The 15,518-nt window shown below is 33.7% G+C and overlaps 2 protein-coding genes across 2 annotated transcripts; both read right to left on the reverse strand.

The window, feature by feature from the left end:
- Positions 3,109–4,336, reverse strand: LOC108661628 (F-box protein CPR30-like). Its single transcript, XM_018119094.1, has one exon. It carries the CDS (start codon positions 4,334–4,336, stop codon positions 3,206–3,208), a length of 1,131 nt encoding a protein of 376 aa, XP_017974583.1. The 3' UTR covers positions 3,109–3,205.
- On the reverse strand, positions 5,151–6,467 carry LOC108661505 (F-box protein CPR30-like). The gene has a single exon (XM_018118627.1). It carries the CDS (start codon positions 6,404–6,406, stop codon positions 5,288–5,290), a length of 1,119 nt encoding a protein of 372 aa, XP_017974116.1. The 5' UTR covers positions 6,407–6,467; the 3' UTR covers positions 5,151–5,287.

Consider the following 15,518-nt stretch of genomic DNA (forward strand, 5'->3'; position numbering starts at 1 on the left):
CTGTTAACAATATTCTAGACCAAATTCATAAGCGTTGGTTGGGCAATATCTTTGAAAAGTACGAAAATGTTGTTGATTTGTTTATTGTGGCGAAGAGGAGTAAGTTGGGGAAGAAGAATAGTTGTGTGAGGTTTGAAACTTTACACAAAGTAAGATGAGTTTGCACTATGCTTAATAGAGTGTGGTTTCTAAACCAGAAACTCAATATGAATATAGCAAGATTTTGGGATAGGATAACATTTTAAAGAAGAAGAAAGTCAATCCATGAAGGGACACATGCAGGGGTAGAGTAAAAAATAAGTAGAATTGATTAGTTTTTAGTCTTTTCAAATTGGATGGACACCTTCAGTCCATTATGCCAAATCTCCTTGAATAGATCAGCTTCATACCGTTGCCCTTATCATGTTGAGTTTTAATGGATACAATTGGGGTAAAAAACCCTTGTAGGTATTAGATTGTTGATTCTCGAATAAGGCTTTGTGGAAGTAGTGTAACAAAATTAGAGATCATACACAGGTACCAATAGACTAGGGTTCTATGTGAAAGTAAAGTTAATTAAGTTGAAGTCTTTTTCAAATAAATGGAATAAGAAAGAGTTTAGGATGGGTGATGAAAAATGTTAAAGTAGGATGAAATTGAGGATATTGAAGTGATAGGGGATAAGAGGGAGTTGAGTGAGGTCAAATTGAAGAAGAAAAAGGAGTTGACTAAAGAATTATGGATAGCGCACTACAATAAAGAGTCAAATTAGAGATAAAAATATTGAGTTAAATGGATTAAGAGCGGAGATAGAAACGCAAAGGTTGTCACTGTAAGGCCAAGTTTCAAACATAATGTAATATGATCTTTAGGTTGAATGTAAAAAAGAAGTGAATAGAACACCCGAAGATTGTCTGAAATGAGGTTTATGAGTACTTTAAAAGACAGTTCTCTTCTACACTATAAGTGAGTCCGAATAGAATTGAATATAGTTGTTTGAATTTTTTTTATGAGAATCAATTATACCAAAAGTATCTTAATTCACCATGTAAATTTAGAAATAATATATATTAGAACTTCTGTTTATGCTGAGATTTGAATTTGAAAACGTCATTTTCAAAAATATATATGAACACATGCATATATGTGAGATATCACTACTAAGGTAATGCAAAATTTGAGCATCTAGTTGGAATGAAAATAATATTACAAAATCCCTACTTTCATCGATACTTGACGAGGTAGCATAGTGCAAAAAAGAGAAATTTAAAAAAAAATTAAAATTAAGTTTTATTTTCTTTATTTCGGTTTGAGTTCAATAACAATAAAATACACCCACTTTGTTTAATTTTTGGCCTTTTCAATAGCATTTCTCATTAATATTTTTGAGATATATTTTATATTGATATTAATAAAAATATATAAAGGCACAAAGAAAAGATTGAAACTTGAATCTAAGGTAGGCCCTTTGGTAAGGCCATTCAAGCAAGAAGTTTAAAGCAAATAAATTGCAATGTGATTAAGATCTTACAACTAAATTAACCTTAAGCAAAAATATATTATTAAATAAATATTTCAACTCGTTTATCAATTGTTTAAAATCTGATACAATTCCAGATAAATTTAATTATTGAGTCGAATAATATCGAATATAAGAATTTTGATGCAAATAAGAAAACGAGAGATCTTTATTTTAGTGACTCTTTATTAATAAATTTTCCTAATTAAAGCTAACAAAACCAACATTAATTAAGATTTATAATGTTTTAAGCCACTTGAAACACATCTCAAAACTAACAAAATGACTCAACTAGTGAACTATGTAATTGCCACTTCAAAAATATACTCTCTATGGCTAGGTATTTATGGTCAAACTTGGTTGATATCTTAAAATTTAAGTATAGATTCAGTCCATTCATTTAAATTAAATTTATTATTAATATATTTAAAATATTATTATATTAATTTTTTATTTATATTTGTAAATGTATTTATAATTTAATTTTATTAATATGATCATGTTTTCGAATTGAGCCAGAATTGAGTTTGGACTTAAACATTCATCTCCAAGGTTTAATCCAAGGCGAGAGCTAAGCCTATGGACACGATACACAGTTTGGTTTAAACATAAATCATAATTGGATTCGGATATTGAGTACCTAAAGAATGGTACTCGAACTTGATATAAATAGTGAAATTACTATTCGAATCCGATTACAGAGTATCTTAACTTTATATAACCGGTTCGAATACCTGCGAGTATCTTATAACAATTAAAATATCCATTAATGTTTCTAAGGAGATTGATTGAACTGTCAGAGCTATTGAATAAATGCAATAATACCATAACGAAGAATCATCCGCTTTCAAGTGGTAGGAAAATGGAGATTTTTACGGGAGTAAAAATACTATATTTGTCCAACATGAGGTAATTCACAAGACCATGGTGTTTTTTTGTTTTTTAAAAAAGATTTTCTAGCTGCTGTAAATAAAAAATTAGATTAACTTAGTACTACCATTTCTCCGTTTGCCACCGATATCGAAGTACATGAAATTAATGTCTTCAAATAAAAGAAAATGCACTGATTTCCTAATTTTGACCACCCATATAAATCAAGCTTATTTGGCCAAAACAATACAACCCACCAGCAACAAAGCAAGGCATTAAGGCACCCCCACACGGCCCCCAAAAGGAATTTTGTTGTTAACTTGGAGTTTATCAATGGACTGCATGGGGTGATCTATATATTAACTTCAAAATGTCCATTATACCAACTTAATTCATAATTTTTGTTCCTTGGCATTGGTCAACAGATACAATTTGAATTTTTCAACAAATTATAATAAGAAGCTAAAGGAGAATCAGGAATCTAAATAATTAACAACCACTTCAATTTTAATGTTACACAGTCCCACATCAAACAAGGAAATTCTCTGCAAAATCTCCTTTCCTAGCCAAATTTATTACCTGAACAACACATCTACTGACTTTAGACGACCAAATCTTCAACTTCTTAGCATATAGCAAAACAGAAAATATATATGCACTATAAAGCCAAGGCCTTTATGCAGAAATTATAAAAGAAAAAAAAAGGTTCCAGTTAACAACGGTTGCTGTTGCATCAACAATAAGTGTAAGAATAAAGGAGGGTAGCTTGCCTCGCCTCATAATTTGTTCGCCCCTTTGAACGTTTCCTCATTAACTAAGTGTTATGCATAGTTGTGTCTATACATTGGTTGCACCATAACAATTTGGCGAAACCAGGCTTTCAATATAGATAGCTGGTTGAAACCAATCCCAGTGATTGCCTGGAGTAAAAGTTTTTGATGTCTTTTCTTTAGGATCATACCAGACTAATTCCCTTCCATCATAATCTATTAAAACTTTACCAGTTTTTGTATAGCATAATGCATTCTCCCAGTATTTATATCCATGCAAGATGTCTCTGTGGACACTGAACAATCTACTCCATGACGACTTGATGCCATATTCCTTCAACAGCCATGCCTCAAAAACATTTTCACAATCGTATCCATAGAACAGGCATAGGCAATCTCCTGAAATCCCCAAAACCAGTGTGTTATCTTTGCTCTCTTCAACATGATCTGGTACCGGCACCAGTTCATAGAATTTCTCTTCTACCATGTGAAATGCAACAATTACATAAATTTTTTTGAGGCCAGTTTCTCTTGCTGCTAACCAATGCAATGTTCCATGGAAGAAAAGCCCAGGTCCTTCAATTTCTGTGCCAGATTGGAGGCCTTGAACCCTTCGCCAATTGTTACTTTTCAACGCCAAAACTTCGACTTCAGTTTCGTTTGAAGCATTAGCGGTAGAAGGACGAGCAGCTCTAACTACTTTGTAATCATCGGTTAAGAAATCATAGCCAAGACCGTAAGAGAAGGAAGCCTTTGGATCAAAAGCGTTGAGGTTTGCCAATTCCTTGGCTTCTCTAATAGTTGGATTCCATAAGAAGATGCGCTCATGCTCAAAGACTGCACATATCAAGCCATTACAAGAACCTCCTAAATCAAGCCAACCGTCCACCAAATCATCAGAGTCAGGAGTCTTCTTCATAGCCGACGGATACTCAAGTTCCAATATCAGTTTGCTTTCATCATCGAGATCTTCTGCCGAAGCTTCACAGGCTATTGATTCAAGAGGTTCAGTGATGAGAAGGACTCTATACCTGCTAAAGTTGCTGTTCTTCTGTGTTTGTTTGAGGTGTAGTTTGGCAAACTGGGGATCAGAGATCAAAGACCTCCATGGCTTGCATACACACTTTAGTTGTATCAGGAATTTGACTGGTAGCCTCGACAGTATATTGGCAATAATGTCTTGAGGGAGTGTTTCCATGGCTTCCTTTCAGATTAATTTTGTTCTGCCCTTGCTCCTTGGATAACCCTTAAGTTAAATAGCTAAATCACGTATTCTTATTTACCTTGAAGCTTACATTGTACGCTATCAAATATCAATGTTATGGGATTTAATTTGTCATTGGTGGAAAGGTTCAACAGCTCTTGAACCAAAGCATTTTAGAAAAAAATTCCCTGTCAAAATAAGAATGGCTACTATATTTTTTTAATTCAATGATCAGCAGCTCCCCTTTGAAGTAGTAATTGCACGTGGGAGACGAATTGAACGAGTCATAAAGCTATTAACTAATATAATTCTACGGTAAAGACAACAGAATCGTCCACTTTCAATTGATTATTATTAACCAGATGTGAGAGGCAAATAGAGATGTGTATAGGGGAAGCCATGTATAAAGTCCACTGTTTCTGGTCCTTCACAAGACCATGCTTTTTTTTTTTACTATTGGGTTAATTTTCAAGCGAATATTTAAAGCACAGGAAGTTAATTTGTTCAAATAAGAGAAGATGGCACTAATTTTCAAACTTTGACTATGTTGAGGACCTGTCGAGCAGTTTACCCAACATTAATCAAGCTTTTGTCCAAGAGGCTGAATTAGGGATTAATGATCTTCCAGACTAGGAGCACATTTTTTTTCTATTGAATTTTTCTTTTTCTGTAATTGCAGATTAGGATTTTACTATTCCATATTCTCTTCGGAAAACCGGTGCAACCCATCCTTTCCTAGCCAAATTTCTTACCTGAACAATAAATCAATTGAATTTGGCTAAAACAGATCTTCTACTTCTTAGCATACTTACAAAGAAAAGACGCACCCCTTTTTTATGTAGCTGTTGCATATTTAACCACAATAACATAATAGAAATGGGAGAAGAAGCAACTTGTCTCACCTTACAATTGACTTGCCTCTTTGAAGGCTTCTTAAATAAAATTTTAGGCATCATAACAATTCGGTGAAATCAGGCTTTCGTTATAGATAGCTGGATCAAACCAACCCCAATTACTGCGCGAAGTATAAGTTTTTGATGTCTTTTCTTTTGGATCATACCAGACTAAGCACCGCCCACCATAATCTATTACAACTTTACCAGATTTTGTGTAACATAATGCCTTTTCCCAGTATCTATGTCTTGGAACAAGGTCCCTCTGGACACCGAACAATCTAGTCCACGATGACTTGTTGCTATCTTTCAAGAGCCATGCCTCAAAATAACGTTCACCGCATCCATTAAACAGGCACAGGCAATCTCCAGAAACCCCCAAAACTCTCGAATCATTGCTCTCTTCAATCTGATCTGGTAGTGGCATCAGCTGGAATTTCTCTTCTGCTAATTGAAATGAGACGATGACATTTACTATTTCTAGACCGTCACTTTCTTTTTCCCCTAGCCAATACAACGCTCCATGGAGAAAAATCCCCGGTCCTTCTATTTCGATACCAGACTTAAAGCCTTCAATCCTTCGCCAAATGTTACTCTTCAATTCCAGAATTTCTACTTCAGTCTCACTAGAAGCATCATCCTCACTAGAAGGGCGAGCAGCTCTAACAACTTTGTAATCATTAGTTGAGAAATCAAAGCCAAAACCATAAGAGAACGTACCCATTCGATCAAAAGCATTAAGCTTTGCCAATTCCTTGGTTTCTCTAATTGTTGGATTCAATAAGAAGACGCGATCATTCTCAAAGACTAAGCATACCAAGCCATTGCAAGACCCTCCCAAGTCGACCTGGCCATCCATCAATTCATCAGAGTCAGGAGTCCGCTTCATTGCCGTCGGATACTCAAGTTTCAAAATTAATTTGCTGTCATCATCATCACCAGAAGCTTCACAGGCTGCTGATTCTGGAGGCTCAGTAATGAGAAGAACTCTCTGGCTGCTAAAGTTACCGTTCCTCTGTGATTGGGTGAGCTGTAGTTTAGCAAAATGAGGATCGGAGATCAAAGACCGCCATGGCTTGCTCACACACTTGAATTGTAGCAGAGATTTGACTGGTAGCCTCGACAGTATATTGACAATAATGTCTTGTGGGAGTTGAGGGAGGGTTTCCATAGCTCCTTCAGATCAATTTGGTCCCAGCTACCAAACCCTTGAAGCTTTGTTTGTAGACCATCAATATATGATTTGGAATTTTAGGCTTTCATAAGAATTTGGTGAAAACGTAGTCGTTTAGGGCGGTATTTACTGATTACATCTTTGAACCAAAAGAGTGAGTGGAGAAATTCTCCTGTCCAATACAGTATTGGCTGCTATTTTTAATTCTATGGTCAACTTAAGTAGTCAAAGCTATTGAATAACATAACAATATATAAAATCTACTTTTGGCCAAAGTTTGTACTTTATAGAATCATCCCCCTTGAACCAAAGTTAGGTAGGAGTCAGCCATGTATATAGTCCATTCTCTTCTAATTCAGATTAGGTTCAATATCTTACCATCAAATAACTTTCAGACAAGAAAACTGATTCTAAATAGCTTGCAATATATATTTATGGATCATATTTTCTCTCTTCATAAAATAAGAAAAGCAANTTTTTTTATATTTGAGAAAAAGAGATTCGAATCTTACTCTTTAGATAAGAGATCATATACCAATCAATAAGTCAAATACTCGGATACAAACGAAATAAAAATGTATGCAAAATAGACATTTACAATTTAAATATGATTGAAATAAACTAAATTGAACATATCTAAAACTTTAGATATTCTTGAGATAAATTGGAGATTGAGTTGAATATATACTAGGATTGAATATAGTTATTGAAATTTTTTTCTTTTGTGAGTTTCAATTATACCAAAAGGATCTTAATTTATTATGTAAATTTAAAACTAATATTTATTAGAAATTATTCTATTTATGCTTGGATTTACATTTGATCAAATTTTAATTTTAAAAATACAATATACACACATGTACGTACACGTAAGATATCATTATTAAGGCAATACAAAATGAGAGAAAATAGTTTTGGAAGGGAAATAGCATTACAAAAATATCCCTAATTTTATCAATACTTGATGAGGTAGGGCGGTGGAAAAAAGAAAATAAAACAAATCAAAATTAGGTTTTAATCTCTTCAATTTGGTTTCAGTTCAATAACAATAAAATACACCCACTTCGATCAATTTTTGACCTTTTCTAATGCATTTCTAATTAATATTTATGAGATCTATTTTTCATGAACATGAGTAAAAAAATTTAACCCGCATGTAAAAGTTAACAAAACTAAGAAGTAGGTAAATAAAAGCCAAAAGAAAAGAAAAGAAGAAGTTGAAACTTACATCAGCATAGATGGAAACCTTGGCCTGTTTGGCATACCTCACATATCGCATTAGATCTTCGTAAGTGTAGAAACGCTGATCAGTTGGTGGACAAAGGTAGCACTGCCATTATCACAACTTAATTAGTTAAATAAAAGTCGTATTAATATTTAATAATATTCTATGTTCAGTCGTAATTATAATCTTCTTTTGTATTTATATAAACATCATGTATAATATTATGAGAAATTTAAATATCTGACACACGTATCTTATTTTTTTAATTTAATTAATAATGATAAAAAATTTAATTTGTATAACTTCATAAATACTGTAAAGTATTGTTAATACATGCATGTAAAACAAGTGTAAATTTATATTTAGTTAATGTCAACGATCGATCTATCTATATACATTTTGATAGTATATAATGATTGTTAACAAGATTAACGAACTTAACGAATTTTTTTATCGTGTACCAAATAATAAATAAGGATATAAAAATATTAGTAACGTAAAGATCGTATTTAATTCACTTTCTAAGTGGGATCAAACTATATAATAGACAAATTATTGAAGGTTTGATACTTGTAGGATCTAGGGAACCAGATTCACTATTTAGTGCAGTCAAATGACAAGAAAAAAAGAGCTCTTCTAGTGAAGGCCAAATCAGATACGCACGAAGTGATTATACCTACATGCAAGTACTCATCTTTAAATCAGTTGAACCATTTTGAATTGTTAATTTGATCAAAGTTATCAAATGAAACATAAACAAAATACGCTTAGTAATTGAGTAAGCAATACCTGGACTTCGGTACCATCATCTTGCACCATGGTATCCAGAACCCAGCCTTCGGGAATCGAATCAGAGGGAAGCTTGATGTCCTTTTGGTCTTCCTGAGCAGCCATTTCCTGCAAAAGTGAAAACCCCAAAAGCACTCTCTCAGTTCTATATGGTCTAAATTTCACCAAGACACTGCTGCATGAAAACGAATCAACCAAAGGGATTTAATATAGGGCAGTCTGGAAATGAAAAAGATGCCTTTGAACCACGTGTTCTGAGTTCCTTCGTCAGGAAACCAAAACGTGGATTGAAGGAATGGAGTAAAATGTGATGCTTGCCTGCTTCTGGAATTTCAGTTTCAGTTCTTTGCTAGGCTGGTTTTGGTTTTTTCTTGACTACTTTCACGCGAGAATAGACAAACCAAAATGAATGGACCTTGAGTTTGTTGAGAAAGCTGACAAGATTTTTCATGAAAAGCAGCCGTTTCATCATTTGTATTAAGTTTGGTTACCTTTTTAAGTAATTACCTCAGATTTCTGAGTTGGCAATTTAATTGATTCATGAATCAATTTCAACTAAGGAAAGTTGATTTATATTTGGATATTGCTATATTATGATCTTGCCTATTAAGAATGATGTAAATTGGGAAAAACAAAATTATTTGATTCAATAGTAAGTCCATGTATTTCATACTCTATTAATTGGATTTAAATCTCCTTTCCTCTAAAATAATATATATATATATATATATATAGAAAAATATTGTAATCAGTATTATACTACACTTCTATCCATTTGAGTTTCAACTATACTTGTTTTAATAGTATATTTTTTATTTTTATATTTTTATATTGTGAAAACTTAAAAATTCTTACTTTACATTTAGATTTTTTTTACCCCACTTTTTTTCATATTACGTGTCTAGTCTTTGTTATCATATGCAAACAAATCAATTATCGATATGAAAGCCACCAAGAACCAAAACAGACCAAAGCATTGTGTAGGTCATACGCACTAGTGTTGCTAGAAGCCAAAAACACTAGTGTGGAATCACGCTTTTAAGTGAAGAAAATTTACATTGGTTGGAAGGTTTGGTTGTAGGGAAAACCAAAGAAGAAAGTGAGGTTGCGATATTAATTGACAAGCTAAGGATGGAGAGGCATATTGGAGTGTCACTAAGGGTATTTCTCCAAGGCATTTCTTGCTGACTTTCACTGATAAAGAAGTATTGAATATGTTGGAGAAAGATGAATGGAGGTGGCTTAAATGGTGGTTCACTAAGTTGGAGAGGTGGACAGAAAAATATAGCACACAGTTGTAAAAAGATGGTCGTCAGTCCATGGTATACTGATCCATGCATGGACTTATGAGACATTTGTGAATGTGGTGACGTGTTGGGGGGAGTTGTTGGCGGTGGAGGGCAAAACCATGAATGGTGATAACTTTTTTTGTGGCTCTATCCCTATAGTGATGGAGATAAAGGATAGAATAGAGGAGGTGATCAAAATGGAAGCTGGAAAGGTCTTCTACAGTCAAGTGCAGGAAATTGCGACAAGAGGAGTCTACCGACATACAGTTGGACTCGGAGGAAAAATAACGTGCACTAGGAGGCAGAAGAGAAATGGGGCTCGGTTTTCACATAGAATATGGAATATGTAGTGGACTTGGGAGATGAGGAGGTTGAAATCTGGTTAACACCGGTGGTGGAGAAGTTACAGTAGGTGGTATAAGTAGTAGTAACACATTTAGAATTTTAGATATAAGACTGTTAAAAGATAATTATAAAAGTAATTATAATTTATATATATATATATATCAAAATTTATACATATAATTATAAAAAAAAATAAAAATCAAGAAGTGGTGGTCAGTATCCCTTGGCTCTGTCAATAAGCACAAGCGACACAAGGACAGAGCATGGTGAGTTAAGGATTCAAACGTGGAATTAGAGCATGAAGAGTTCAAAATTCAAATGTGGGGTTGACTTTGGCGAACTGAAATCTGACGCTTTCACAAAAGCAACAGGAAGAATGAAAGGGGAATGGACAAACTTTGTCCTAGGTAATAAGGTTACTATGGGGCCGACGAGAAAGGTGGAAAAAGAAAGGTTACAAAATATCAAAGAGGAAAAAGGACCTGTAGCGAAATCAGGGAGAAAGAGATATACGGAGGAGTTGTTTGGGTTGAAAAAAATAAGGCCCAAGATGAAGTAGGCCCCAGAAGTGATAATGGGTGTGAAGAACCTAGTGAAAGGAGGACAGTAGCGAGCCCCAAGAGTGATGAGAATTAAGGCCAAGTAGATGGAATAGTGAGGAATAAAGGGAGAGGAAAAAATCGGTCCAATGGAAGCCCAATTCAAGTCCTACTTCATCAACATAGTTGAAGGAATTGGATGAAGATGTTTCACCGTCAAATCTACCTCTCTCAAGCAAACTAAAAAATAGAAAGTTGGGTTTGTTAAGTGAAGTGGTGAAAAGGATTAAGGTAAGAAAAATCAAGCAACAAAGGAGAAAAGCAAGACGAGAAAATAGAGAAGCCTTCGTGGGGATGAGAGTGAGCATGACAGTTGGCTAATAAATCCCTGTCAAATGGGGATGTGATAAATCATAATAAAATGAATGGACCTTGAGTTTGGCAAGAAAGTTGATGAGGTTTTTTTATAGTTTTGCTTGAGAAAAACAGTCGTTTTATGATTTGAATTAAAATTGGCTAACTTTTTAAAGTAATTACCACAAGTTTCTAAGTTGGCAATCTTAATTGATTCAATTTCAACTAGGGAAAGTTGCATTTTAAGAGGGCAGCTACAGTATTTGTCAACAATATTCCAAAACAAATGCATTAGTGTTTGTTGGGCAATTTCTTTAAGAGTATGAAAATGTTGTTAATGTGTTTATTGCAAAGAAGAGGAGTAAGCTGGGGTAGAAGAATGGTTGTGAGTTTTGAAACTTTACATGAAGCAAGAAGAGTTTGTACTATGCTTAATGGGATATGGTTTCTAAATTAGAAACTAAATATGAATATGGCAAGATTTTGGGACGGGACAACACATTAAAGGAGACGAAAGTTTAGGAAAGGGCACAGGGGTGGATTAAAAAACAAGTAGAATTGATTGGTTTTTAGTCTGTTTCAATTGGATGGGTACTTTTAGTCCAATTTGCCAAATCTCCTCGAATAGATCAGCTTTAAACCATTTCCTTATTATGTTGAGTTCTAAAGAATAGAGTTGGTGTCCAAAACCCTTTCGGGTATTGGGTTGTTGATGCAAACTAGGTTTTTGGGAAAGTAGTGCAAGAAAATTGGAGATCACACACAGTTACCAGTAGACCAAGGTTTTGTATGAAAGTAAAGCTACGTAAGTTAAAGTCTTTTTGAAGTAATGGACTAGGGAGTGTAAGGGATGGCTAACGAAAAAATTAAAGCCTTGGAGGATGAAATTGAGGAGATTGAAGTGAGAAGGGATAAGAGGGAGTTGAAGTAAGGTCGAATTAAAGAAGAAAAAAGAGTTGATTAAGGTAGCACAAGAAGTGATAATGGGCTTAAGGAATCTAGTGAAAGGAAGACATTAGTGAGCCCCAAGAGTGATGAGAATGAAGGCCGAATAGATGGGCTAGTGAGTAAAAAAGGAATAAAGATAAAAATGGAACCCGTATTCAAGTCCTATTTTTAGCAACATAGTCGAAGGAATTGGATAAAGATATTCTACCATCAGATTTGTCCCTTTTAAGCGAACTAAAATATAGAAAGTTGAGGTTGTTTAGAAAAATCAAGCAACAAAGGGGAATGGTAGGAAGAGCAAACAGAGAAGTTTTTTGTAGGGATGTGAGTGAGCAAGAAAAGGTGGCCAATCAATCCCTATCAAAATGGGATGTGATAAATCATAACAAAAATGAATGGGCCTTGAGTTTCGTGAGAAAGTTGACGAGATTTTTTTATAGTTGTGCTTGAAAAAAACAACCGTTTCATGATTTGAATTATGGTTGGCTAACTTTTTAAGGTATTTACCATAAATTTCTGAGTTGAAAATCTTAATTGATTCGATTTCAACAAAGGAAAGTTACATCATAGAAAGGTGGTTTTGGTGGTTGTTAACAATATTCTAGAACAAATTCATTAGCGTTGGTTGGGCAATATCTTTCAAAAGTACGAAAATGTTGTTGATTTGTTTATTGTGGCGAAGAGGAGTAAGTTGGGGAAGAAGAGTGGTTGTGTGAGGTTTGAAACTTTACATGAAGTAAGAAGAGTTTGTACTGTGCTTAATAGAGTGTGGTTTCCAAACCAGAAACTCAATATGAATATAGCAAGATTTTGAGATAGGATAACATTTTAAAGAAGAAAAAGGTCTATCAAGGAGGGGACACAGGGGTAGAGTAAAAAATAAGTAGAATTGATTGGTTTTTAGTCTTTTCAAATTGGATGGATACGTTTAGTCCATTATGCCAAATCTCCTTGAATAGATCAGCTTCAGACCATTGCCCTTATTATGCTGAGTTTTAGTGGATACAATTGGGGTACAAAACCTTTTTAGGTATAAGATTGTTGATTCTTGAAAAAGGGTTTTGTGGAAGTAGTGCAACAAAATTAGAGATCATACATAGGTACATGTAGACTAGGGTTCTGTACGAAAGTAAAGTTAATTAAGTTGAAGTCTTTTTCAAAAAAATGGAATAAGAAAGTGTTTGGGATGGTTGATGAAAATAGTTAAGTCTTGGAGGATGAAATTGAGGATACTGAAGTGAGAGGGGATAAGAGGGAGTTGAGTGAGGTCCAATTGAAGAAAAAAAAGGAGTTGACTAAAGAACTATGGACAGCGCACTACAATAAAGAGCCAAATTGCAAATAAAAATATCGAGTTAAATGGATTAAGAATGGAGATAGAAACGCAAAGGTTGTCACTGTAAGGCCAAGTTCAAACACAGTGTAATATGATCTTTAGGTTGAATGTAAAAAGGAAGTGAATAGAACACCCGAAGATTGTTTGAAATGAGATTTATGAGTACTTTAAGAGACAGTTCTCTTCTACACCATAAGTGAGTCCGAGATAGGATTGAATATAATTGTTTGAATTTTTTTTTATATCAATTATAACAAAAGTATCTTAATTTACTATGTAAATTTAGAAATAATATATATTAGAACTTCTATTTATGCTGAGATTTGAATTTGAAAACTTCATTTTCAAATATATATATATATATATATATATATGAACATATGCGTACATGTGAGATATCACTACTAAGGTAATGCAAATTTTGAGCATATAGTTGGAATGAAAATAATATTACAAAATCCCTACTTTCATCGATACTTGATGAGGTAGCATGGTGGAAAAAAGAGAAATTTAAAAAAAAATTAAAATTAAGTTTTATTCTCTTTATTTCGGTTTGAGTTCAATAACAATAAAATACACCCACTTTGTTTAATTTTTGGCCTTTTCTATAGTATTTCTCATTAATATTTTTTAGATATATTTTTCACTAATATTAATAAAAATATATAAAGGCACTTATAAAAGTGTCTATGTACCATACTAAAAAAAACTAAGAAGAAGATAAATCAAAGCAAAGCAAAGAAAAGGTTGAAACTTACATATAAGGTAGGCCCTTGGGTAAGGCCATCCAAGCAAGAAGTTTTAAGTCTCAAATTTGGAGAGGTTTTATTTATTATTATAATAATAATTTAATTAATTATATTAAAAATATATAAAAATTAAAATAATTAATAAAATATTTACTTTTTTTTCCTGTCTAGTAAATATTTATTTTCTCTCACTTTCATATCCTTATTAATTTTAAATTAATTATCTTATTTTTTATTAAAAATATATAAAAATAAAAAATTAATAATTAATAAAATAACATATTTTTTTACTTTCTTAATTAAGTACTTAATAAATCTCATTTTTTTTTAATTTTTAAAATATTATTAATTCTTATCTATTTGTCCTTTTTCTCCCATCAGGAGAAATCCTCGCAGGAAGGCTCTTCTTGCTTCCTTTTGTACTGTGCAGGTTTGGTCATTTGTGGTTACTTTTTGCCTGGTTTGGTTTGCGGATAGCCACTTCCTGTTAAGTTTTTTGGGGCGTTGATTTCTCGGGCCGACGGGTGGCAGGTGTTTTGACATTGATTCTCTTGAATGCTGTTTCCTATCTTTTTGGTCCTTTGGTGCGAGGTGGGCAAGGAAAGCGGATGAGAGGAAGCTGGGACTTTTGATGATTCTGCTGGGCACTGAGGCGGGGCTTCTCTCTGAGGGTTGGCTCTGTGTTGAAAGGTTTTTGTGGTGCAGGATTGCTTTGGTTGTTTCATGATCCCATGCATGTGGATTCCGGTCGGAGGGCAGAGGATGGCTTTCTCTGGTCTGCTGAAAAGATATGGTTGGCTCGGTTGGCGTCTTGGCGTTTGATGCTGTCTTCTTTGTGCGATTGTGATGTGCTGGGTGTATACTTCCCGCTCCTTTCTGTGTTTGGGAGCCTTGGCTAAGGGTTGCTGATCAAGGCTGATCAGCTTGGGGTCGGATGCTGACTGCGCCTCTGGGCTCTCCTTCTTTCGCTCAATTTTGCGCTCCATTTGCAAATATTAGGACATTAGTTCATGTTTTGTCTTCTAGTCGCCCATTGCTTTTCTATTGAGGGGGGCGTGTTCTCTTACTGCCTTCAATGGCAAAGGCTTGCTGCAGTTCCTTTTGTTTCGCACAAGGGCAAATCCCTCTCTTAAGCTTGTTGTCTATGTCATGAAGAGTCTTCCAAACAGTTAGGTGCTAAACTTGAAATGGCATTCAAGCTTTTGGTTGAATAAAATCTCCCTTTCAAAAAAAAAAAAATGAGGGTAGCATGTATTTAATGATCTTTAATAATTATTTTTTTTATTTTTAATCAACTAATAATAAGATATATTTAATAATTTTTAACCGTTATTTTATTTCTTATATATAAAATTATTATTTTTATTTATAATATCCACTTTCAATTTTTTTCTCCCTCATTTACTTTTTCTTTTTTTAACTTCAAATTTCTTTTAAAGAATATACAAGAAGTTCGTTATGTTATTAACTTTATAAAGTCGTAAACCTCATTTACGATTTGCAATAAGTATTCAATAATTAGATACTATTGTTCT

This window comes from Theobroma cacao, chromosome 4 (assembly GCF_000208745.1).
Source record: "Theobroma cacao cultivar B97-61/B2 chromosome 4, Criollo_cocoa_genome_V2, whole genome shotgun sequence".
Taxonomy (NCBI): Eukaryota; Viridiplantae; Streptophyta; class Magnoliopsida; order Malvales; family Malvaceae; genus Theobroma; species Theobroma cacao.